The sequence below is a fragment of the Corvus kubaryi genome, unplaced genomic scaffold (assembly GCF_017639235.1).
Source record: "Corvus kubaryi isolate FWS band 111438036 unplaced genomic scaffold, C.kubaryi_AGA036_p1.0 129, whole genome shotgun sequence".
NCBI lineage: Eukaryota > Metazoa > Chordata > Aves > Passeriformes > Corvidae > Corvus > Corvus kubaryi.
The window spans coordinates 3,233,167-3,259,632 of NW_024580664.1; the positions used below are offsets into that span (position 1 = coordinate 3,233,167).

Genomic DNA, 26,466 nt, shown 5'->3' on the forward strand with positions numbered 1-26,466 from the left:
TGCCCGCCCCGCGCCTCCGGGCTGCCCGCCCCGCGCCTCCGGGCTGCGGGATGGCGCCACGGCACCGCCCTGCCTGAACGCGGTCACACCGCAAACTTGGGTTTCCCGGTCCAGAGCTTTTGGAGGGAAGACATTTCACACAGGATGGGGAACCCACCCATGCTCATTAGCATATTCCACCATCTCCCCAAAGGACGGAGGTGAAAATATCGTTTAATAGATACATTTCCATGGGTTGTGCAATCTGGAAGGTAACTCACTGAATCAGATTCACCAAGGTGAGTTGCTGAACACTGCAGTTGTGTAACAGGGAAGCCCTACTACTTGCACTGTGCTCACGGAAGTTTTACTGACAGTCTCCAACTAATCACAGGTTCAAGAGTCAAAGTGCACAGGAGTGTGACAAATGGAGATTCATACACCTTACCCAGAGAGGAATACATCAAAAACACCTATGGGATTTGAAGGCCATATATGTCAAATGGTGGAGATGTGCCTGTTCCTATAGCGAGCAGTACACACAGGACTAACGCAGCAAATACCACATTTGGCCTCTTTGCCATATATTAGCAACCCCAGATGGGGAATGAAGATGAAAGGATGCCAAAGCTGATCAAGATGGGCTTGACAGCAGCACAGCCACACACAGCACACCTTGCAGCAGAGTTCAGAAGCTTTGCACAGTAGCTTTCCATCTTGAACTGTGCATTGGCAAAGTGCTATGCTGGAGGTGATTACCTAGTAAAAGTCAGAACCAGCTTGGGGGTTAAAAATTACCCAGTTTTCCTTCATAGAAGGTAGATTAAGTTTTGTTCCTGCCCAGCCTCTTCTGGCTCTTATCCACAGCTGGATAAGATGGAAGTAGTCTTTGCTGCAAGTGCTCTGGGTTCAGATCAAGGTGCTCTGCCTGTATCTGACCATTTTGAGACGTGGTTTTCAGCAGCCTTCTGTATCTTAGACAGAAATGACCAGGCACCTGACAGCCAAGCACAGATGACAGAACATCTCTCTCCTTGGGAGCTCTGGAGCTGCAGGCCTTTTGGAGTTATTTCTGAGTGCACATTGGAACAAGGGGGAGCAAGTGGAAGTCTGGTCCGTATTAAGTTGAACTGTGAAATCATGTGTGTGTTGGTCTGGTGTCTAGTTGCCTATCTGGGAGTATAAATGTCGCTGAAGAGACAGAAGCTGGCCATGGGGTACAAGTGGCATGTCCTAATGTCACCACAGCAGATTAGGGCATCAGTCTCTCTGGCCCAATTACCCTCTATTTACTTATACAATGAGTAAGAGCATCCAGATGTCCTGTTGAGGAAGAGCAAGAAAGAAACTTATGCTCTACACCTACCAATTAGGCTATTGATTTATTGACCATCTGAAGAGGTTGCCTTAAATCAGCTTTTGACAATATGAAAGATGAGAAACCTTCCAAGCAAAGCTTCAATCAAAACCAGCACATCCCCACTCAGTGCAATGAACTGGTGTCATCCAAAACAAGTATTTGTTGTCAAAAAGCATGACCCCTTTTTCTCAGGAAAGACATAAACGGGCTCTGGCCCAAACCCACAGCTTGTGCTGCTCAGAGCTTCATGCTCAGTGTCCCTTGTTTGCACTCCTTCAGGAATTATGTTGCTCAAACCATTCAAACAATAACATGCATTTAAAGTATTAATTACACAGGATTAATACAATTTTGATTCTGCTTCTTTATCATTTTTGACATAATGTAAACACAGCAAGTGATAACATGTACTGAAAAACAAATCATGTTTCATAACTGAAACACAAGCAGCTATAAGGAAATGGACATTGCTCTGGTTTCAGGTGCCATCCTTGGTTCTTTTACAAGTAATGTTAAGCAAATTGTCTTTCAAAAGTCATCATGACCAATATGGCATGAAAGGCTGGATCCTCCCATGTGGAAGCTTCCAGTTTTGGAATCTGTATGATGGCCATGTTCTAAATCACACCAAGTGAACCTGGAAAACAGGACTAAATGTTTTTCTGTATTTTTCACATGTGGAACCAAATTAGCTCTGTCAGTTTGTGCTGTGTGACAGAGACAGAACTGCAAGTGTTTGCTTTTTGTCATTGCTACAATAGTTATTTAACTGTCTTCCAAACTCAGAGAGTGTATTTCATTGTCTTCTTGTAACACTTTGACCAATCTCCACTGGGCCTTATGTGGTGCCTCATCTCACTGCTGCTGCGACTCTGTTTTTGTAAGATCTACTGACATCAGTGGGATTCAGTGTTTAATAGCAAGAGGGGTAATATTCACATTTCTCCAGCACCCTCAAATTAAAAAGGCCATGGATGTGACTAAACAAACCCCAGACTGTCCTATGGGTTCCAAATGGCTCCTTCCTTGTGATTGTATTGGGCTCATTCCCACTACAGGACAGTTCTGTGAGGTGTTCTGGAAGTCTGTATTACTTGGAAGGACATTCCTTTCCTGTTATTTTTCATGTAGATGGGCCACTGCATTGGGAGATTGGTGGAATAGATTTTCTTCTGTAGATGAGACAAATATATTGAGCCCTGAACTTGGAGAGATGCTGCCCACCTCTCTGAGCAAAGATGTGAAAATAGACTTTGAGGGATTCTCCTGCTTGTAGGCAAATGTGGGCATGGGCAAAAACAACTGTAAGTGAGGGAGGAGAGCACTGGAGGCCTGGTGACCATTGTTCAGCAGTGATGCAAGACCCTTTGCAATTTGCTTTGACAGCCTGGGAGCTCTCCAGCTTCCAGTAATTCCTTGCTTGAGTGTGAAGTTTCAGACTGTGTGGAGTTCAGCCGTACCTACACCTTGTGTACCTACAGTGTACCTTGCAGATGAAAAACAATTTACGCTCAATTTCACTCCTGTGTAGTGCCAGGACAGACCACTGTTCTCTGCTGCTTACACAGGGATTAATTTGGAAACCGTGCCAGAAAATGGCTGGCTTTTGGTAAAAACAAACAAACAAAATAATTTCAAAACAAAATCTACAAAAACTGATGATTTGTTAGGAAATCAGAGGTGTGGGATCATGCCCTGTATGTATATATACACGTATGGATGTGGAAGGTGTTTGCACTTCATGCAATGACCACAGTACACCATCACCAAAATCTAGAGAGACCAAGGCCTCAGAAAGATTAAGGAGCTACCAGTTGCAATTAAGTAGATGGGAAAAAAGCGGGATCCCATAAATGTTCCTGCTGAAAGGAAGACTGCTGCAGGAGCTGAACCTCTATTAGGTAATGGTGAAACCATTTGAGAGAAAGACTTTAAAAACACACAACTGCAGGCAAAGTTTCTCATCTTAAGTTCACAAGCCAACCCACACTAAGACACAGAGATATGGGGATCCAGGTTCCATTTACTCCTCTGTTCATGGAGCTGCCTGTTAAATTTCTTTTACATCACAGTTATTGTTGGGAATAACATATCAAAATTAATCATTGACTCCTAATTAGACAGTGAATTTTTCTCACAATGCAATACTTCAAGTAAAATTGCCCTTCTTTTACTTTTGGAAGATTTTGATTGCAGCAGCTCCTTCCTATGCAGCATCACTTGTCACCTTGAGAAGCCTGTTGCATTTTGGTGTAAAGGAAGCTCATTGCTGATGGTGTTCCATATTTCTGAACATCAGTTAGTGTTTGGATACACCCCCATCTCTTCTACTTGCTGTGCTTGTCCACACACTGCTGTTTTGAATTGCTGGGCATACTATAGCTGTTTACCTGACTAGCACCGTCACTGGCTTTGCTTCTCCTGGTTTAATGCTCCTGTCGTGGTTTAATCCCAGCCAGCAGCTAAGTACCACGCAGCCGCTCGATCACTGCCTGCCCCCCACCTTGCAGTGGAGAGGAGAAATGGAAAAAAAAGAAACATAGAACTTGTGGGTTGAGATAAGAGCAGTCTAATAATTGAAACAAAATAAAATATAATAATAATATTTATAATGATGACAATAATGATAATTTTAATTTAAGGGGGGGGGAACCCAAAAAAACCAAGCAATTCACAATTCAATTACTCACTACCTGCTGACTGATGCCTAGCCCACACCCGAGCAGCAATCAGCATCTTTTGGCCCACTCCTCTCAGTTTATATACTGGGAATGTTGTTCTGTGGTATGGAATATACCTTTGGCTAGTTCAGATCAGCTGTCCTGGCCGTGGTCCCTCCCAGCTTCTTGTGCACCTGCTCACTGGCAGAGCTTGGGAAACTGAAAAGTCTTGCCTTAGGGTAAGCACAACTTAGCAACAATAAAAACATCAGTGTGTTATCAACACTCATCTCATACTACATTCAAAATGCAGCACTGTACCAGCTACTAAAAAGAAAATTAACTATCCCAGTCTAAACCAGGGCAGATACCTTAGAGAAATCTCCCACAGTCTTGTTTAGTGATTTTCTTAGCTTTCTTTTTAATTATTTTTTTGTCAGCCCTTTTTCTGTTAATAGTGTTTGGACATGACAGAATTACCCTGCAAGGATATTCAGAAGAGCAGTATCATTATCGATATTCAAGAGCAGTGTCATCAATATTCCTTTTGAAATTTGGACGAGTTTCTTAGAAATAGTCACCTGGCAACTGCATTTTGAGCACTGGGATTTTCTTTTACTGAGACATCCCGTAATTGTTACCTCTTTACTTCCAATAATATCACTAGGGTACATTTTCAAGCATCCTTCTAGAAACATTTTTCCAGCAGTAATTTTATAGAAGTGCCTCTTGCACAGACTGTGTTCTGTTTGTGGGCACTAACAATGTCATCCTATCCAAATCCTATATTTGGAGGAGTGTAGATTTGTGAAAGGTCTTTGCTTCAGACCCTAATCATAGGAAGTCTTTCAGGGTAACAACTTGTTTGCTTGGAGTGCTTGTCCTCTCATGCTTAGCTTGTCTGGAACACAAGGACAGAAAGAGTGACTTGCTAAGAGAGAGATCAACAAATAGAAAAGAGCCAAAGGGTCATAAAAGTCATGGTTTATGTTGACATTTTGAATGACACCTTCTTAGTTGTTTGTTTTTTCTATTTCTGCATTCCACTGGAATTTGAATGAATGCAGTTTGCAAGAAAAATAATTTAAATGTGAGTACTTAATGGTCTTGAGAAGGAAACTTCAGATTGTGTAACCCACTAATACCAACACACCTTTTAAAATCAATAGTCAGTGCTCCAGGATTGAAGGAAGTATTTAAGTTAGCCTTGACTACTGAGCATTTAAATCTGAATGATTAGGAGTCTATAATGCATTTGCTGCAGAATTCTCCTCTTTCATTTAAAAGATCAAATTTCAAAATTTATTTATGGACTGTCCATGCAGTGAGATGTAGCATACATAATTATTTGCTCAAGTGAACAATTAGTATGGGAATAAAATTGTGGTACAGATTTTACTTCTTTAACTCAAATGGATAAATAAGTTACATGTTTGGACTTTATTCCCAAGGCTTTGGGATCTTTTGTTTATTTAAGGTGTCCAATTCTGCATCAACAGAATTACAATTCAACTAGTTTGCTTACTTGCAGTTAATGTATGAGAAAGGGCTGTCAAATGTTCACCAGATTGATCAACAAAAAATTGATTTTTTTTCTGAGTAAATTTTTCTGAATTTCCATATTTTGTTTCTGTTGTTTCCTTTTTTTGGGTTTTTTTTTGGCACTGTCTGTGATCCAAACTCAGTTCACATGTTCTACCTGGTGTTATTTTGATACGTGTTTGCTTTAGGTGTACTGTGTAGGTACTTTCGGTTATGCAGCTTGGCTCCCTACTGAAGGAGAGAGACGGGCTCTTCAGAAAGAAACTGTTGCTTTGATATGCTCCCTGGAGGAGCCTGTCTCTGCATTTTCTATGGAGGAAGCCTCTGGAAATGAGCCTGCTAACTGTGCCACTTCAAAATACTCTGAAAAATGTTGCCTGCAACTGCCCCAGTGACCTAACTAGCTTTTTGATTATTTTGATTTATTTTTCTGTGCATAATCCAGAGGGTCTATCACCAGTTCTGACATCTCCCTTACTATCTGCCTCCCATCCTTCTTTGTAATTGCTACTGCTAAATCCCCTGTGCTCCCTCAATCCTTTCATCTTTGCCCCCACCTCTTTACATTAAGAAACTTTCTCCTCCCTCTCACACTTCTTCTGCAAGAATTGCCTTTTTTTTGACACAAAATCCCATGAGGCATTTCTCCCAAAATTGCTGTTTCCTATCCACTTCATTCCTCCAATTTTTTAATGTCCCTAGGAACCAACTGCCTTGCCTCTCTTTCAAACCCCTTTTTGATAGTCCTCAGTTCTTCTACTCTGTGTCAAGGCTGCCCATGCTGAGATCATATATTGCTTGGAAATGTTTGAAGGCTGTCATGCATATTTACACCAGCTCTGTGTGTTTAATCAGTTTGTTTGTCAGACATCCTCAAAGCAACATCCATCACCAAAAGTAGATAAGGAAGGAGGTGTTTCCCTCAGGTCCAACCATCTGCGTTTGTTGTCTTTGGCTTGGTTTGTTTCTTCTGTTTTCCTCTATAATGTGAGATTTGTTGCACCTATTTCTGTTGCTACCTGGACATTTCAAATAGCAAATCCCTGGTTTTTCTGTAGAGTGGAAATGCTGCCAGCATGCTTGGTCTCTCCTGATATGCTGCTGGGACACACCGCAGTTTTTCTGGCCTCCTGTACTGCAGTCTTATGGCTGTTGCAGGATGCTAAGGAGTGGTGGGTGATCTGTGGTGGGTGGGGGACAGTGGACACGTGTCATGTGGATGTTTATGACCAAACTCCATGGCAGGGGGGACTTTATTAATCCAGGCACACTAAGACTCTTAAAATTAATGTCCGTTTCTTTAGAGTATTGCTATCCAGTATTAGCATGTGTTCAAATAGGCTACCGAGTGGGGTTTGATGAAAATGTGGATTTGGGGCTAAGGCAATGGGGAAGAAATAATAACTTTAACATGCATTTTTAAATAGGCAAAAAAGATTGTGTCAATCCAGCATCATCATAAAGCCTCCACAGCTTCTGCACAGTCAGGTTAATACCATGTGGTAGTGTTAGCAATTTGCAAACTTGGTGAAGTTTGCTGTGATGCACGAGGAAGCGCAGCAGGAAATGGCAGTTGAGGAGAAGCATTTTGGCTGCAGCTGGATTTCAGGGAATCCATCTCTTGGCACAGCAGATGCTCTGTATCTGTACAGTACCATTAGCTGATCACCATTTTAAAGGGGCCTATTTCATCTCACTTCAAAAGAAGCAGTGGTGGGCACCCTGCACGTGCTCATCTTCTTCTACTGGCTATGAAATATAGCCCCCCATGCAGCCAGTGGCTATAGCCAGAGAGGTGAACTACACCCCTGTGGTAAGTGCTTGCCCAGTTCAAGCAACCAGGACTTCATCTGCTTCAGTGTCTTTTGGGTTTTCTCTCTTACTTGGAGGTTGAGGCTCATTTCCATTTCCTTTATTACTGAAGTGTCAGTTTCCATCTAGATATCTTTTTTACAAGGGTCTATTATTTCAGTATGTTTGTTTTATCAGCTGTTTCAATGGCTCCTGTTTGATCTGATCATAAATAAGACCCATAAATCAGTATTAAAAGCAGCAGCAGGGTCCAAAAACTTACTTAAATTTTATGGTAAGAAGGGACAGCCCTATTTTTTTCTTAGTGTTATCAACATCTCTACAGTTAGAGCATCAATAAATTTTTTTGGTGTTTTTCTGGTCGGTTGGTTGGTTTGGTTTGATTTTATGGTGTTTTGTTGGGGTTTTTTTCTGCTTTATATAGACCAATATTGGAAATTTCTAGTGAATATATCTAATTTAGCAGCCAGTACCTGCAGCTTACGACACAGTGGAAGTGCCAGGAAGGGCTGCTTTGTCTCTTGATGTTATATAAGTTCTTCCACTTTTCTAAGCTACCCACAAATATTTCACTCAACAGTACACATCAAAATTAGACTGCTTCCTAGCAGTCTCAACTTAAGGGTATGTATCAGTTTAAATGTTCTTTTCCTTACAGTACACCTGCAGAGCTGAGATTCTTAGACCTTTTCTTCAGAGTTTCAGCTTTTGTACACTATGTCTCTTGGATCTGTGAGATCAGGAATGGATAACTGAAGTACTGATTCTATTGGAACCTGAGAACAAAGTTAGAGCTGCATGAATACCATGACAGTTCAAGCTTCAAACAAGAAAAAAACCCCCAGAAAATTAATTAGCCAAAACATCAAATCTAGGTACCTAATTTTTGTTGCATGAATGAGATGAATGCAGAGATATGAAGAACAGTACCAATTGCTTTGTACATTACCTTCTATTCTATGCCAGGAACATACCATTCCTTTCAGTGAGCCTGGACTTATTTTCCCCTGAATGTCATGCTGTAAACAGACTGTTAGTAGTCCCAGACACATGACAGACAGCCTGAAATCCAGATGGTCTCTGTCAAATTTTAATGGTGAGCGTGAAATGCAGGAGAGCATTCAGATCTCTTTTGGGGTACAAGACCCCATCTTGCCTTTTAATTTTCCTTTCTGTGCCCCATGATTCCTCTGTGAATCCTCCTGCTGCTGCTTCTATTACTGTTGCTTTCAACAAGGCAACAGCAGGCTGTTCTGCTGCTGCCGCTGTGGCAGGGCAGTGGATGAGGAACAACAGCAGTAGCCACCACTGCAAACCTCTCCTGTCCTGGGGCTACCTGTATACATGTGGTCTGTGCAGAAATCAGACCCTTTTTCTTTCTAATACAAATAAATTCTAAAACTTTCTTCTCGACCCCAAACCACCCCCACCCCCAAACAACGAACAGAAAACCAAAGCCTAAAAAATTCCCAGGTATGGGTTCCTACTGGGCAGAAAACTGGCATGAACCAAAATTGTGCCAGGGATTGTGTTGATGATTTATTGGTGTGCATGTTCAGTTTACTTCAAGAGACGGAGCTAGTGCAGTGCACCTATTTCAGCTCTGCAGCAGGACCCTGACTTGCAATAGAGGAGTCACTGGCCTAGGTGTGTCAAGGGGTTGAATCAGGTTGTCAGTGCCCCTTTCTGTGAGGAAAGTCCTTAAGTTCAGGATATTTCAGACAGAAAATCTGGCATCTATATTCCAGCCCCTTGTTCAAACCCCCTCTGATCAGCAAACCTAAGGGTAGGTGAAATTCTCCCCATCACTCAGCTAGCATTGACCTGGAGTTCTGCATTATTTGCAGAATCACTGTGCTTCAGGCATATTAGAAAAAATGTGGCCAAACAGTTCCACCAGATTGCAGAACAGGATTCCAGTATCTTGTCTGCTTTGATTTTGAAGTGCTCTCAGCAACATCCTACATAATCTTGTACGGTTTTCTCCCGCAAGGCAAGGCAAAATGCCAGCTACAAGCTGAGGAGGAAACTGGCAGTGAAAATATGTCACTGTGTTACAAAGGGCTCTCCTTACTTTGCAGGCAAATTAAAAAAATATAAATCTGTTTGCTTCAGTTGAAAGAATACACCAAACTGCATGATGCACCTGTATAACCTGCCTTCAGCTCACACCAGCTTCCCCCTATAGGAGGATTTTGAAAAGCTCTTGTGATGCCGTGGGTTTACAGCCATGCAGCCCCTGCACCCCAAGTTGTTCTGTGGCGTGGCTCGAGATAGACAAAGAGAAAGGCTTCTGGGTTCACAACCAGCTCGGATAACTGTCGCCACTTTAAGGCTCTGGTTACTTATTTTGGGTCTTTAATATTGATTGAGCAACCTAGCTTTGGGCATCCAAGCTTGGAAGTAGTTTGGCCTAATTCACAGTTGTTTCTGTTCATCTATTATTCTGTTACGTTTCATTTTGAAAGGGAAAATCTTCTCACAATATAATTACTTATGCAAACTCCTTTCCTGGCACATCTCCACCATGCCTCTATGAATATGGTAGGAAAATGAAAATTTGATCTTATACCTGTGTTACTTATGCAATCTACAATGTCCTGTGGTTAAAAATAGGCTGACTTGGCTGCTCATTGTAACATGTAATATTTACATAGTGCCAGGTAACATGTCCTTTAAGTCAGAAACTCAGTGTCATACAGGCTTTAGGAGTATGTGCTGTGCTTGTGATTAATACATATAAAAATATGACAGAAGTAGAGCAATTTGGTAACAGTTTGGATACTGTGTATTTATGTGGTTATCGATCCATGTCTTGTGGGGAGCATCCACAGGGTCAGTTGTAGATATGCACATATAATGGGGTCATCCAGACTTTCTGAGACTACCAATTCTAGGGTACAATTAATTCTGTTCTAACACAGATGTTTCAAGTACAAGAATGTGTCTAGATCTTTAGTGAATACAAAAAGGAGCCTGAAGTTAAATCTCAAAGGCAGACACATGCATTGTAAATTGTAGAGGGATTCCTTGTGGAACAGGGGCATATGATACCCCTGGAAAGACTGGACAACCCAGGGTTGCTGAGGAAAAACCCCTGAACAGGCCCCTGGCTGCAGACAGGCCTGGAAAGCACCTGGCTGCAGGCAGCCTTGAGAGTCCTTGGCAAAATTATCCACTGGTCGGCTCCCCCAAGGATTAGGGGCCGTCTAGAGGGACTGGGTGTGAATCTTTGCAAAAGCAGATATAAGCTTGTATAGGTAAACAATAAAGGGAGAACGATGCTCAAATCGTATCGGTGTTCGTGTCATTACTCTGGCCGGCTCTCCAGCACTCGGGCCCCCCCAAAAGTAAATATGTAGGTTATCTGAGATTAATTCTGCCCTGTGAGACCATCTTGGGTTAAATATTGAGGTATTTTACCTCAATTACTATTATTAGGCTAAACTACACATCACCAGAAGATAAGCCTGCTTCGCTTCTACATAAAATGACTCTGGCTCTTGCTGAGTCCAGCAAGTAGATTTTGAACTGCAGGACTAAAAACCCAGGAATAGAGGAGACATAGGAATCTTAGACCTGTTTCAGAAGTGCTGATGGATTAGAGTCAGGGACTGGTGGCTGTAGCCCACACTGGGTGTTTGAAGAAGTCAGATCTGTATGGGTAACTGCTTTGGTAGACATGCATGCACTGCTTTACAAAGGTTTCTTCTACGTGCCTCTACAGGTATTACTACCAATAAGCCATTGCTCTTCAGAAGGCCATCTGCTTTAAGGCCATCTGCTTTTAATTTTTAATGCCGTTAGCAGAGATTTATGAAGGAGAATTGCTGACAGACACCATCAGATAATCTCAGGCTGTTGGAGCTGGGGCCTGCCCAGAGATGGAAGAACAACATCTCTTACTGGAAAAGTAAAAGAATAAGGCCTGAGGCTTGAGGCATTGCAGTCAGAGTGGAGTGTATGTAGTAAGGATATTGTTAACATAGCTGCAGCTCATACAGAAGTGGGGAAGGGCCCTTCTGGGTCACTGAACCTTGCCAGCTGAGGCACCAGACCTTCTGTCATGGTCATAGTGGTATTGATACCTGCACTAGTACCCTGAGGCTCACTAAGATGTATCTCCAAGTGCAGTATTCAGTGCTGGCTGAAGTGCAGTCCATGAGTAGCTCTTGCACCCAGAAACACCCAGGAACATCAGCAGCTGCAGATCTACCCTATCTCAATCTTCTGAGAAATTGCCAGTTTACAAACACAAAGAAGCATTTGTAGCCTTTTAAAAACTTCCTCTAATGTCTTTTATTTTTGCTGATGATGACTTCTGCAACAGCCAGAGCACACCTGAGCTCTTCTCCCCATTACTTTGCACGAATGTTAGATTTTGCTCATTTCCTTGAATGATTTTGTAATGCATGCATCCCAAGAAGTTCTACAGCTCTGCAAGATGCTATTCATAATGGAAAAAAAGATCTTGTAGACTGTTTTCCACAAGTATACAATATGTAGGAGACATAGTAAGTGAATTTACTAACCATTTCTGGAAGGTTATTTGCGCTCTTAAACAGTTACATATTGGTGCCTAAGCTCTTGTGGATCTAGACTTCTTCACATGCTTTTAGCTGCACTTTCTATGGGGATATTTGGGCTTGAAACCACTTAAGCCAACCTTTTCAAACTCCAATTCAAAATTAGGCATTCTCTTTCCACTTAATGCAAACGCCAGAAGTCCCTTCTATTCCAACAGCAGAAGAGCAAGGTCTAAAGCTAACAGCTGTCTCAGTAGCTCTGACTCCACAGGTGCCGAAGCAAGCACGTTCCCCTACCTGCCCAGATGACTATCATGTTAATGGCTTACTGCCTGCCTGTGGGCAGCCTTTCTGGATGCACCTGTCAGTGTTTAACCTGTTGGGTCTGTTCGAAGTTGTGGGTCTCTACGTGCTCCTAATAGTGAACTTCAGCCGTGCTCAAATCCACCCTTGTCTCTCCGTCTGGATAACCTGCACGCCTGGTTCCTGAAAGCAGCCTTGAGCTGCCTGTAGCAGCAGGCAGGGCAGGGCCAAAGTCTCAAGCTGTGCAAGACGAAACCTCAAGCAGTCGCGTGGTTCTGAGCTGCTTGTACTACACCTGCCCCCACCAAAGCTCCTCCCAACCTCAAGTTCACCTCCCACCTTACTCACACGTCCTTCCCCTCCCGCAACTGCAGCGGCAGGCAGAAGCTTCCACAGGCCGTGTATTGCAAGGGACGACCACTCCGTAACCATATGCTCTTGTGCGAGGATTTGGTTTGCATGTACTTCGTCTGCGATGAGTGGTTTTGTTTAAATTTTTGAGGCCCGGACAAAATCCTGTACTAAGATCAGGGACCTGGGTAGTGGCCGTTTCGGGACGAGCCACCAACGCTGTGCTGTGGGCTGCGCTCCCCCTCCTAATGCTTTCTCCATAGCACAAACTGGTCTTCCCTGGGCACCATCGCCGCCTCCCCCTGGTACCGAGGTGCCCCAGCCCGCCGCCGTACACCAGAGCGCACAGACAACGGCGGAGCAGGGCTGCTCTGCCCCGAGCCCCCAAGGAAACGCCACTCGCCGCCAAGGTGAGATGGGAACAGGACCTTCCCCAGCTCCGGGCACAGCTCCCGTTCCGCCCCGCCACCCCGCCCCTGCCCGCCCCTTCCGCCGGCGCTCCCGCCCCTGCTCCCGGCAGCCCGAGCCCGGCATGGCGGCGCCCAGCGCGTAGGGCCGCACGTGTGGGACTCGCTGTGGGGCCCCCGCCGCCGCCGCCATGAAGAGCAAGCCCTCGGCCCACAAGTCGGGGAACACGCACCGGGTGAGCGCCCGCCCGGACGCGGCCGCTGGCCGGGGAAAGGGACCTTAGGCTTCCGCTGTTAGTTTTAGTTCAGCGGTCGTGCCCGGCTGCCGAAGCGGCACCGGGGCAGGAGGCGTGAGGGCGGGCGGCGTGGCAGGGTCTCCTCAGCGCTGCCAGGGTCACGGCCGAGACAGCGGGGCCGGAGTGCGGCTTCTGCCCCGTAGCCGGCAGCTCCATCCGCCGGGTCACCGTCCCTGACCCGCAGCTGGCGCACCACCGCCCTAGTGTACAAAACCGACATGATTAAATGAAAAAGTAATACCCTGTAAGGGTATTTACCAGGGCGTTGTTTCAGGAAGGCTGAGAGCGGGACAGATAGTTGAAATCTGGGTGGATTCCTCTGCATCTCCTTCAGTGTGTTGTGCAGACGTGTGGGCTGCGAGCCTGGGTTTTGCAGGTCAGGGGGGTAGAGGGTCTGTCCCCCTCCTGGGCGTTTTAAGCACGTTTTGCCTTAGTCTTCTTGTAGGGCTGTTATTGAGGGGTTTTATCTGGCAGCCCGTCTTTAGAAGTGGGGTGTCTGTTTGCAGTATGTATGCTATCGAGAGGGATTTAGAAGGGCTGTGCTCAAAACTAAGCAAGAAATGTGTGGTTTTGTTTTTCAGTTTCTTACCTTTTCGGAGCGCCTAAGCAATGTTAATATCGATATTATTCATCGGATTGACCGAACTGGGAGCTATGCTGAGGTGAGAGCAGCACTTGTGATTGTTTTCTGAAATCGCATCACAAGTAGATATACTCCATGAAAGAGTCACTTAAGAAATTTATTCAGGAGGAAATTGGAAAGAAGCTCCTGCAAGAACTGCTTTTCTTGGATACTCATTTCATGCTTTGTTCCCTTTTACTTTTTTACCTGGTTTGCAGTATTGCCATAGAGACACTTTGACAGTACCACCATGTTGTTTTCCATGTGGCTGGTGGGCCTGTTTCTGAACATGAAAGATGCTGCTGTGTCACTTAGCAGTCCTAGGACCAGACCTGGACTGGAAAGGCTTGCAGGTGCTGAGTAGTTGCAATAGAATCAGAAGTTTGAAAATCATAAGTTGGAAAATACTTCAAAGATTATTGAGTCCAGCTGTTAACCTAACTCTGCCAAGGTCATCATTAAACCATGTCCCTAAGTGCTACATCTGCACATCTTTTAAATATTTCCAGGGCTGATTACTCAACCAGTTCTCTGGGCAGCCTGTTCCAATGCCTGACCACCCTTTCAGTGAAGAAATTTTCCCTAATATCCAGTCTAAACCTCCTCTAGCACAGCTTCAGGCCATTTCCTCTTATCACTTATTACCTGGGAGAAGAGATTGACACCCACATACTGGTAGCATGTGTATAAAGCATGAGCATATGTCTTTATTGATCACAAGGATCATTTATATGGGTCATATAAATCATCGTTATGATTATAGGGATTTGCAGGTTACTGCCACCTGGCCTACTGGATTGTTCTTCTGAACTTCCCACTCAATAGCTGTGAGGATGCCAAAAGAAATTCCAAGGCCTTGTGCTGGCTGAGCTATGGCTCAGCATCTTAAATTATCAAGGCCACTCAACACAGGTATAAAAAGCAATTATGTAAACAAGTCCTGTCACCAGAAAATATTTTCAAATGTGTTTTGAATATTGAAAGAAAGACTTATTTTCAAGGAAACTCCATAGTACCTGTTGAAATTAGTCATTGAGGTTTGTTAGAATATTTTTTAAATGCTTAAGGCACTTGATAGTTGTCTGCATTTGAACCTCTCATCTTTATAGGACACATTCATTAGGGTTGGTAGCTACTCTTCATCTTTGTTTTGACAGGAGGTTGAAACCTACTTTTTCGAAGGACTGCGGAAATGGAAGGAACTGAACCTCACTCAGCATTTTGGTATGTCGTTTATATTCACACTTCCTGCTTTCCTTAAACTGATAAAATGCATTTCTTCTTCATCCAGAGCCCAAGGGGAGATTATTGACTGTTTTTTGGACTGGGCTCTGGAGCCCTATTATTCTTGAACACCCTACATGTTTACCAGGGACTGGACTAGTTTTCAGGGCTTCTCTTTTGTTGTTTGAACAGTGAAATTCTACAATGAAGTGGCCAACAAATGCCAGTCCTTCAACCAGCTGGTTTATTACCAGAGTGCTGTTGTGCAGAGCTTGAAGACACATTTGCAGGTCGAAGGCAGTCTTGCTTACCAACCCCTATTAAAGTAAGTATATGGCCATAAAGGTAGTCAGAAGCCTTGATGATATTTTAAATAAACATGAGTCCTGTTGTAAGTGTTCTTTATCTTTATTGTACCTGAGGAAAATATAGCAATGAGATGCCCAAAGCAGTCATGTTTCCCTGGTAGAGCTCTATGGTTCTAAGTCTTCAAAAAAATGTAGCTGTGACAAGGCAAACAAATTAGCTGGAGTGCTTACTGAATGTCAGACAGTATATTAAGGTGCTTTGTTTGATGTTAAAGCACTTGTTTTCTTGTTTACTGCTGGCTGCTTGATGGTTTGAAAATCTTAAGATTCTTGCCATCCACAGCTGCCTAATAGGTGACATGTTTTAAAAAGTGAAAAGTAAAAGTGATGTTACCTTTCTTTCCAAAGAGACTGTGCAGTGTTTGACTAGGTTTTTATTGGTTTGTTTTTGAAATGCACTAACACTGGTGTGTTTTCTGAAACACAGTCTGGTGGTCCAGCTGGCTCGAGATCTTCAGGCTGACTTCTATCCTCACTTTCATGACTTCTTCCTGGCCATCACCAAATTACTGGATACACAGGACACAGAGCTGCTAGAATGGGCTTTTACCTCTCTTTCCTATCTCTACAAGTATTTGTGGAGATTGATGGTGAAGGACATACACAACATATACAGGTAAAAACCATGTTTAATGTCTGTCTTGATCAGCAGTTAGTAGATGCTGTAGAAGTGTAAATGCCACATGAATACGTGGCTTAATGCTTCGGTGTTCTTGTTAGCATGCTTTCTCAGCTTTTCTCATAGAGAAACTGGCCAAGCTCCAAGGAGTTACCAAATGCAAGGACTTCTGGGCGTGGGGAGTTCCTGAACTGCAGGTGCTTGAAGGCTGATTTTGTATGTGCTTGTCGTGCTTTTAAACCTTTCCCAGGTATCTGCTTTTGGCAGCTGCTGTAGACTGAGCGTGTGGCCTGACCCAGTGTGACCACTTGTTCAGTCTTAAATTGCTGATGCAGCAGGGCTCTTCTTTTTGACATAGACAGTGGTTCCATGTTTCTTCCTCCTAATTCCAGTTTGGAACAGATGGAGCAAAAAACTGGTTACAAACTTCCTCCCCAGCCCAGGCTAAGATGTTGAACATATTGAAAAATGATCTGCTCAATTTTAGAGAATCTGAGGCACCACTCCCTCTGCAATGAGCATGTGATGAGCCACCTGCCACTGTTACTGATACCAGCAAACTGCAAATATTTATCAGCTGTGCAAACTGAATCTTTCAAAACTTTAAAAGTGTACAGGAGAGCCTGTTGGCTCAACTAAAATACAAATCTGGCATATACATCAATTTTGGATTCACTTATTGCTACTAAACATGTATCTTAAAAATCTTGATGCTGCAGTTGAATCTAGAGATCCACAGATTTTAAAAGTATTTCTGATTGTGACTTAATTTGTCTGGCACTGTCATTTGACCTTCTTTGTGAAACTCCTGATCTTTATCCAGGGAGAGTGGAAGGGAATCTAGATGAGGAAGGTATTGGCCCTCTCTAGGAGGACAGGTTCTTAGTGCTTATAAAAAGTGGTAATGTAAACTGGAAACAATTTTTTTAACCAGCTGGTGGCAATTCTTGCATTGCCCCTAAGACAATGGATTATTTTGTGTCTTTGTAGCCTGTACAGCACCCTGCTGGCTCACCACAAACTCCACATCAGAAATTTTGCTGCTGAAAGTTTTGTCTTTCTGATGAGAAAGGTAAGTGGGATGTTTGTACTTTGGTGCTATCTTCATTTTGAAGTGGTTTTTGGATTCAATGTGTAGTATTAGGTTTTCTCCAGAGAAGGGTTAACAAGGCCTGAACTGGCATACAGCATGTCCTGAGTTGTAATTTTTAATAAGTATTTTACTAAGAATGTCATGCATTCCATGTCAGTAGTGGCAAGTAGAGGCCTTAGCACTCTCTGTTTATCTAAAATGACTAGAAATAGTAAGGTGATCCTGCAGAAGGGAGGCTTGAATTTGTATATGCACATTTGCCCACTGGCTTTTTCACAAATACTTGAAGGCGTTTGTAGAACTGAAATTCTTGTGACAATGTTTTTGCATTCCTGAAGATCACAGTATGTAACATTCCCAGGCAGATCAACCAAGATCAGAGAGCAATCTTTCATGGAGTGAGGAAAGGGAGTGGTAGTTGTTGGTTTTTCTTTAGTCAAAATATACGAAAGGCAGGACTCCTTAGACTGGCTAGCTCATTTAAGTATCCTCATTTTTGTCCTAAGTTGAGAGACCTTAATAAAGCATGTTCATTTGATTGGTTGTTTTTGGAAATTTCTGAACTTTAAGTCAAATCCTCAGAAACTGAGGTGTTTCAAATATTGGGGCGGAAGTCCCTGCAGTATTCTCAAGTGTGGTTCTGGTTTTGGATGACTGGATTCTGTGGTCAGCTGATACACGTCTCTTTCTCATCAGGGCAGTGACTTTTGTGTTGCAGTTGTGACCAGTTTAATAGTGCATTTATGCAGATGTTTAAAATCATGAGAAGAATCAAACCCACATATTTCAGCTGCAGTGACCTCAGCAGACCTGGGGCTGTGGGAGCTGTAGTGACTGAATAGCTGGTCATATTTCTTCTTTGAATTTCCTTGTGTGCTCACAGAACTAGTGAGTTTGAGCTGTTGTGGGAGGGCAGGACTAGGAGAATAACATGGTGCTGTGGAGCCATTTGGTTGCCTCAATCCATTTGGCAGCTCTGAATGGAAGATAACATTTTTTTCTCCTTATGTTTTGTAGGTTTCTGATAAAAATGCACTCTTCAATTTAATGCTCTGTGACCTGGGAGAGCACCCTGAAAAGGTGGAAGGTGTAGGACAGCTGCTTTTTGAGATGTGCAAGGGTGTTCGAAACATGTTCCACTCCTGTGCAGAGACGGTAAGGACAAGATTGCTGCTTAAGCTGTTGCTGTAACAGGCCTTAGGCAGTGCTCACTGAAACCATTGAGTGTTTTCTCATCCACCTCAGTGGATCAGTGGTGATAAGCATGGTGTTAATTACTTGGTAGGATCTGAAAGCCTTCTAAGAATATTTTTTGAGATAGGAAGGTTGTTTAAATACTTCTTGTGCATTATTGCTATGTGTTAAAATTGTACTTCTTGCTGATATTTCAGATTTTATTTCAGATAGCCTTTTTTTTTTTTTTTTCCCCTGTAGTCATTCGAGAAAGAATTGAGATCACTGGAATATTTTAGCAGTACATTGCAGTAATTAGTTTTCGGATTGCTAGATTTATTTTCTAAGTATAAGAACATGATATGCTCTTTTCCTGTGCAGGCTATGAAGTTAGTTCTGTTGAAGCTGGGACCTATTACTGAAGAAGAAATTGAACTACCATGGGTAGCTGTTGGAGAAGCCTTTGAGCAAATGATCAGATCAGCTGCAGTGCATATCCATAAAGAGCATTTTGACATTGTCTTCAAGTGTCTGGAGGTACACTGATTATTTTTCTTCTTACTGTTGTTTTTTTATTCATGAGTGACTGAGAAAAAATTCTGCACTCACTTAGAAAAGTATTTATGTTTTATTGGACCAGAACTAGGTTTTTTTGGTTTTTTTCTGCTTTGGAAACATAAAATACAGGGTCATATGCATGGGAAAAATTATACCCTTCTTTTCTAAGTTCAGTTACCCTGGTGGCTGTTTTGTGAGTGAGAAAGGAACTACTGTAGGTGAGACTTGGAACTCAGTCCTATGGCTGGGCGAGGATGGTTTGTACGATCTGCCTTTGCACTCATTGCAGAGCCCTTGCTGGAATGTAGTGCTTGTTTTATGTTGCTGAACTATATATTGGTGGTTCAAAACCACTTTGTGACAGTAAAGGGGAAGCTTTTTGCCTTACAGATCTTTTTAAAGTGAAGACTTGGATTAAACCTGGAAATCCAAGTTGGAGCCTTTCAGCCAAGTACTGAAAATAAAAATGTTTTCAGTCTGGATGTTCCTGTGTTGCTGCTTGGGGGTTACACTCTGGTTTGAAGGAGCGCAACTGAGTGCTGTGGGCTGGGCTGTGTTAGACCAGGGTGATGTGGAATAATCAGCAATCACACAGCCTGGCAGTGTGTTTTACTTACTTGACCAATATTTAAAAGTTGATAAACATCTGGGAGAGGGATTTGCTAAGGGGGATTGAAACCTCTTGCAACTGACAGCATAGACTGTGTCAGGTGTGCTCCTTGGAGGGATGAAATGGGAAACTGGAGGAAATGGTTCATATGAGCTTTTTTAGGGTAGTCCTTTCAGCATGGGTAAATAATTCCTATTGGTTCCTTCTTGAGACTCCTTCCCTGTGACTAACTTTTCCTAGAAAATCCCATCCTGTTCCTCTGTCCTCACCCAATATGATAAGCAGTTACTACCTGACTGTCATTAGCTACATATTTGTTTACCACCGAATGGTTTGTATCCCTGAGGTTTCTTTGACTCAGCATCTGCAGTTGTTAGGAAATCTTAGAAATTTGTTACATACTTCCTTTTATTTTTAATGAGGCTTTTTCTTTTACCCTGGGAACTGGCGGATGCATGGGGATATCTTGCTCAGAGGGAAACATTTGTGTAGTCTGTGATAGCTGTCTAAATTGGGTTCAATTTCTTGGATCAAGGGTAGGAGTTTATACCTTCTGGACAGAAAGAGACACTAATGTAGAATGTACATTAAATGAGTAAGCTCTCAGCATCCACATTAGCATAATGATGGTGTAAAAGTACCTAAATTCTGATAATTCCAGTGAAAGCTGGGTGCTTCTATACCTTTGTGGGTCTGGAGCTCAATATTTCTCTTTCCTATTTCTTATGTCAAGTGTTGGCCTTTCTGGAGACCCTCATTTTAGGAGTTACTGTGTTTCTGTCCAAGGAATCTGGGATGCGTTTTTACCTAAGGGAAATTTCCCAGTGTTTCTGCAAGGTTTAATTTGTGGAACATGTATGAGAGAGCTAAAAATAGTTTGTTGGGCAGCTGAGATGATTGACTGTTTAGAATGTCCTCCAAATAGCAGTAAGTGAAGCCATTTATCTGAAACATTTCATTTCCCTATTTTATTTAAACAGGAGTCACTCTTAGATTTGCAGAGGAAAATAACTAAGGTCAACTGCTCTGTGGCTTCAGAGCAGATGGAAAGGATTCTGCAGGCTTATCTGATCTTAGTGGAACATGCAAATGGATCCAAAATCTCCCTGCCTGAAGATGTCTGTCAGGTAGGTCAGACTGTCACTTGGATGTATCAGAGAAGTATCAGTTGAATATGGAAGAGGTGTGGTGAGCTGAAGCATTCGTACACATTTCTGATGCATCACTGGGCTTAGGATTTGAGATGAGTGAACAAATGCATATATTTTGAGTATTGCTACCTCTCTGATCCTGTGAGATTTTACCTCTGTATTGTAATGCTAGTGCAGCCCAGCTTTAAATGAGCAATGGGGAAAATGGGCTAACTGCTTCTAGAGTCTATTCCTGCCGCTGTGGAGGAGACCCCACCATATCAGTTGTGTGGACCAGTTCTACCAGATTCACATACATTTGACCCCATTAGGGTAGATTTAGGGCCTTCAAACTTCAGTGGGACTATTAGGATTAGTTTCTGTGGGCTGAAGCTTAGAACTCCATGCCCTCCTGGTGCAGGGGCTGTCCAGACCATTCAGACCAGATAATCATTGTCTTCGTGGACAAATATGAGTTCTCTCTTTCTCATTTCAGGTTTTAATAAAAATGTTACAAACACCCTATCTCTCATCATCTTGCTGCAAGATGCTGCTGAACACCATTTCTGCATTCCTGTTGGCTGAGAATGTTTTGTTGCCAGATTCTTTGACCAAGGAAGCTATTCAGAAGGTAAGAAGGATTGCTGCTTATGCCAGAAATTCCAGACTTCAAATTCCCTGGAGCAGGGTGATTTCTGGACATTCTATTTCAGGCTGGGAAATACGCCAAAATGTTCCCTTTAGCCTTTTTGCACAGACAGTGAAGAAGCTGCCCAATGCCTTAAATGAAGTCTGATGAGGTCTTGGGATTACTTGACAGTCTTGCACAGGCTGTCAGTATAGCAATGCCACCATGGCAGACATCATTGCAGTGAAATCCAGACTGATGCAAACACCTACAGCCTCTCTAGAGAAAGGAAGGATAACAGAGAAGGAATATGTCCTGCCTAAGATCATAAACCAGATCATTGAGTCAAACTTAATGAAAAAAATACATTTTTAATTAAGTTTCCAAGCATTTAATGAGCATGCTTTAGCCTTGTGAACAAGGTTCATACAAGTGCAGTTTTGATTTAGAAAGTACAGGGGTAAGCATATTTCGGTACTACCTTTGCTCCTGGAGCATTGACAGGATTAGCTGCATACATTCCTATCAAATGTAGTGTTGCAAAGATTAATAGGAGATTATACTATGGAGTCTGATCCTTTAGTTTTGCAATTAACAGTGTGTACCATAGTTGTAATGTGTGTGTGTGAAAAATATTTGAAATAAAAATGCCATGCAATTTACAGTGGGAAAGCAAGACTCGAAATTGTTTAAAAAAGATCAAATTTCATTTGGTCTTCAGTGTTGACTTGTTCTGAAGTAAGATTGGTTCTACCTGTGGCATGAGGCCAGTTTTGCTCAGGAGACTTCTTCAAACATTTGAGGATATTTGTGTGAGCTTCTGTTAAACTGGAGGAGGCTTAAAGCTGTCCTGGTGTTCTGAAGGGAAAGAGAGATCTGGGTGTGTATTTTATCTTAGCATTGAGTAGCACTGATCCTGGGTATCTCAAAGGACTCTTCCTATTTTGGGTCCTTCAAAGGCACAGAGGTTGGCTCTGCCCGTGAGGTAGTAAACTTTTTGCAACCTGCTACACAGAAAAAATGCCGAGTTGAAATATATTTTGAGCCTCAACTTTTTCCCGACAGTTGGTGTGTCTGTGCTGCAGTTGTAGAACTTTCGACTTACATTTTCCACATCACACTGAAGAGATAGCTCAGTTGTCTTTGCACAGAGGCAGTAGGATCCAGCAGTGTTTTTGAAAAAAAGCATGTCAGTAGGGTTTCTTAAAAAGGACTGTGCATTTTTGTATCTGAATTGTCACTTGGAAACGCTGCTGCTCTGTGTGCTGGGATTAGCAAGTGAGCCAGGCTGGCTATCTCAGAGTTCAAAGCATGCTTGATTTGTATACCAGAAAAAATGTCCTATGGGTAGTAAAGAGGTGACTGTGAAATGTCTCTTGTTCCTGTCAACTTTTCACTTGCATCTTGCAGGTATTTGCAAGTGGGTTTGAACGGCATTTTCTTTTGGACTTCTCTGAAGCAATGTTCACAATGAAGCAATTTGAGAGGGTAGGTTAAAATGTTTGTGCATTATGTTTATTTTTGTTGCCAAAGGGAACAACTGGAGAATCCACAGTATATTTACGTGCCTTGTATGCTGAAGGATTGTTGTGTATTGACATGATGTTTATTTAAACTTCTGGCATGATCTGATAAGAAGGAAAGTGGTTACTTGAGTTAGTGTTCTGTAAATGTTCTCAGAGTTGGAGAAGGTGATAGGTATCTGTTCACAAAAAGAAGCTTGTCTGTGGGGAATTAAGAGGGTGAGTGTGTTATGGATGGGAGGAATAGAAGGAGTTCTGGAGAAACTAAGTGGAAATGAAGAATAAGCCCTATAACTGGTGATACGTGAGGAATCAAATTAATTAAATGGAGTGGGAGGTGAAAGCCAAGTCAAGGATCTGGAATGTCCTGATAAGACTGGATTTGGTGCAAAATGAGTTTTTGCAGCAAATTACTGTCCCTTCTGGGATAAGAAAATGTCTGTGTGCTGCTGTCTAGGGCCACCAGAATTGATAAGTGCAATGCTTTGCTGGCTTATTTGTGAGCATTTGGATTTCTCTGTGGTTGGTGTCATGGGTTTTTTTGTGGATGTGATGATGATTAAAGAGGCTTGCCAATCTTTGACTTATGTGGGGTTTTTTTGTCTCTTCAGCATTTTCTCCCATGCTTTCTAGAATACACTGAACATTGCTTCTCTGGCACAGATGCCATCACAAAGGACGAAGCTGTGGCAATTCTGGCTAAACTCATTTTGGTGAAAGCAGAGCCTCCTGCCATTGGTTCAATGGCATTTGAAAAGTATCCTCTTGTTTTCACTGAAGCATCTGTCAGGTGAGACTTCTCAAGTTTAGCAAATACTAGATGTGTCTGTGTGGCTCTAGGCCTGAAGGCAGGGCAGAGCACATAAAAGTTGACCTCCTGTATTTGTTGGAGTTGTGTAAATGGCAGCAATGTAAACCAAGTGATATAGCAGGATATCATTTTCCTTTCTGAAATTATATGAGAAGAAATGCTGCTCTGGAAAGGTGATCACTGATATGAGCAGTGTTGTAGTGTGTGTACGATGAGGATCTGTTACACCATCATGCAAACTGCATCCCTTGGCAGTTAATCTTTGTAGTGAGTGCAGCAGTTCAGGTTCTCATCGTTACTGACCTCCTGCCTGTGCCCCAGCTTTTTTCCCTGTATGCATATGTCTTGTCCAGGAGCTTTCTTGGCAGCAGTACTGTAGTCTTGCCATAGAGCACAGCTGGATACCAAAGGACATATAATTAACCCAGAAGCAGCACTGTGCTGGCACAGCTTGACTGCTTTTAGTTGCAAAACTAGCTTGGTTGCAATGGAGTGGTTGCTTTTCCCCGAGCCTCTTTGGAAAAATTAGGGGCAACCACTGCAGCACAGAATGACCATTGCTAATCTAATGATAGTGATTTTTCTAGTAATTCTGACTCAGCTAGTTCGAAACTTCTGACTTTGTATTGCCTTTTATGTAAGGTTTTATCTTTTCTTAAAGCAGTCTACTCTGTGTGGGTTTTTCCTATTTTTATTTAATAAGAGTAGAAGCACTGAGGAACAGAAGGTTGAGTCAAAATGATTAAATTTGGTTTTCTTCCCTTATTTTCTTTGTTTCTTGGTCTCTCTGTTTTTTCCATGGTTTGGAGTACACAGCTGTGAGGACCTTGGTCCTAGTTGGACTTTCTTGTGCTCTTGCAATGTCAGTGGTGTAAATGACAGCCAGGAGGCATCTCAAGAGTTGCATACCCCATCTCCTATCTAGTTACTAAAGAGTCCAGTTTTGGAGATTTCTGAGCTGCCTCTGGTAGTCTCTGCCAGTACTTTGATATCTTTATGGTTAACAGGTGGTTTTTGATTTATTTGGGCTTTTTGGATTTTGGGTTTTTTGTTGGGTTGTTAGGGATTTTTTCCCCAGTCCTCAGTGTATAACTTAAACCTTCTTTACGGCAGTTTAAGTCCCTTGCTGCTTATCTTATCTGCTGGAAACATAAAGAGCAGAATATTTCTTACTCTTTGCATCAAGCTTTTGCAAATAGCAGGCTTTCATCATCAGATGTGTCTGAGATCTTCTTTCTCTGCACCAACAATCCTAATTCTTTGAGGTTTATCTCATAATTTTTTTTTTTTAAGCCTCTAATGATTCTTACTGTTGGCTTTCTATTATCTTCTGTATTTCTTGAAGGGTGAAGCCCATGCAGTCTTCTGACTGTGATCTTGCAAGCACTGGGTGGAAGGGAAGGGTTGCTGCACACAGAGTGTGAAGGACTCCTGTTCATATGTTCCAGTATGGTGTCAGCCCCTTCTGCCTGCAAATAGGCTTGTTGATTTGGGCTCACCTTGTGAGTCCATTTAAGTCCCAAAACTTTTACCTCACTGACTGTTTTCTGTCATCCATCTATGTCAACATTATCATGATTAATAACAGCAGTCATAGAGATGACTCTCCGGTGTTCCTAGACTCTGTATGTCCTAGTGGTAAGGGTGTCCAACTGAGAACTATTGTCTTTTCTTTTAGAAATATTATTTGAACTTGAAATAAAGACCTGACATTTCTCGTGATCCGTGCTTTGTACTCTTCAGCATGACTAGATGATATTTTGTGCTGTAGAGGACATAGAGAAGGAAAAAATCCCTTGTGTTGTGGAAGTCCTTTTTGCTAGAAGTAGACAACATAATTTTGAATATCATAGGAGCAAAAGGAACAATCTCTGATATGCAGTGGTGGATTACTAAAACGTTTGGGTTTATTTTTAGCTCTAATACAAGGCAACAAACAAGTAAAAGAAGAGGAGAAAAGGCAGAAGTACCAGTGTTGGATCATGTACTGTCTTTAATTCATTTACCAGAGAAGGAAGACATCACTGACCTTTCACAGTCTTGGGTTGCCTTGGTTGTACTGCCACATATTAGGTAAGGGATATTCTAAGGTACTATTGTCATGTATTTCTGTAATACTGTCTACTTTCTTACTGTCTGCTAGTTCTCTTTCTGTAGGAAATCACTTTACTAAGGAAAGGACAATAATTGCTTGTGGCTAGGCTCAGGAATCTGGGGTTAGAAGTCAAAAACAAGTGTTGCATGGAACTACCATGAGTCAACGGTAAAGACAGGAAGAGTTTCTTGATTGCCTACTCACTAAATTTGGCACTTTAGTATATAGAGATGTTCTTGCCTCATTTCAGTTTGTGTGTTTTAAGCACTGTCCTCTCTCAACAGTGTTTTTTCAGTAATTATTGAAGGACTAGTTGGAGACAAGATGCAGAGAATGCTACAACTTAAATTGTGACTCAGAAATAGCAAAAACGTTTTGATGCTGGTTTCAAACTTGGAATGAGCTACCTGTAATTTAATAGAGATAAATGTGATAGAAAGCTTTCATATGTAGGTGTCAGTGTAACAGAAATAAAAGTCTTCCCATTTATTTTGGACAGACCAATGAACAAAGACCACATTCTGCCTCGTGTGACAAGTTTTATAGACTCTCTCTTCACAGCCATTGACAAAGGAAGCCTCTGCAAAGGTCAGTTACAGTTACTTCCTGTTTATTTGCTTTTTGTTGATATATAAAAAAATAAAAGCAGTTTTTCTGATTACACAGAGCATGAAAATGAATAGTGGTAGCATTGTATCCAAAATTATTTACCAGCTTGACTAAGAAGAGCAAAGCTTAGGAGGAAACAACCTTGGGAAACAATTCTGCATTTGCTG

At 42.3% G+C, this 26,466-nt stretch overlaps 1 protein-coding gene across 1 annotated transcript in view; it reads left to right on the forward strand.

Moving 5' to 3' along the window:
* Positions 1–13,039: 13,039 nt before the first annotated feature.
* The window catches only part of UTP20 (UTP20 small subunit processome component), a 63,749-nt gene continuing 50,322 nt past the window's right edge, over positions 13,040–26,466 (forward strand). The window contains exons 1-14 of the mRNA XM_042026851.1: positions 13,040–13,176; positions 13,818–13,898; positions 15,016–15,082; positions 15,275–15,407; positions 15,878–16,066; positions 17,060–17,141; positions 18,180–18,317; positions 18,717–18,872; positions 20,484–20,630; positions 21,130–21,264; positions 22,672–22,749; positions 23,396–23,574; positions 25,513–25,668; positions 26,190–26,278. Of these exons, the coding sequence (XP_041882785.1) occupies positions 13,132–13,176; positions 13,818–13,898; positions 15,016–15,082; positions 15,275–15,407; positions 15,878–16,066; positions 17,060–17,141; positions 18,180–18,317; positions 18,717–18,872; positions 20,484–20,630; positions 21,130–21,264; positions 22,672–22,749; positions 23,396–23,574; positions 25,513–25,668; positions 26,190–26,278 (1,675 nt within the window). The 5' untranslated portion in view covers positions 13,040–13,131. The remainder of the gene's footprint in view (positions 13,177–13,817; positions 13,899–15,015; positions 15,083–15,274; positions 15,408–15,877; positions 16,067–17,059; positions 17,142–18,179; positions 18,318–18,716; positions 18,873–20,483; positions 20,631–21,129; positions 21,265–22,671; positions 22,750–23,395; positions 23,575–25,512; positions 25,669–26,189; positions 26,279–26,466) is intronic.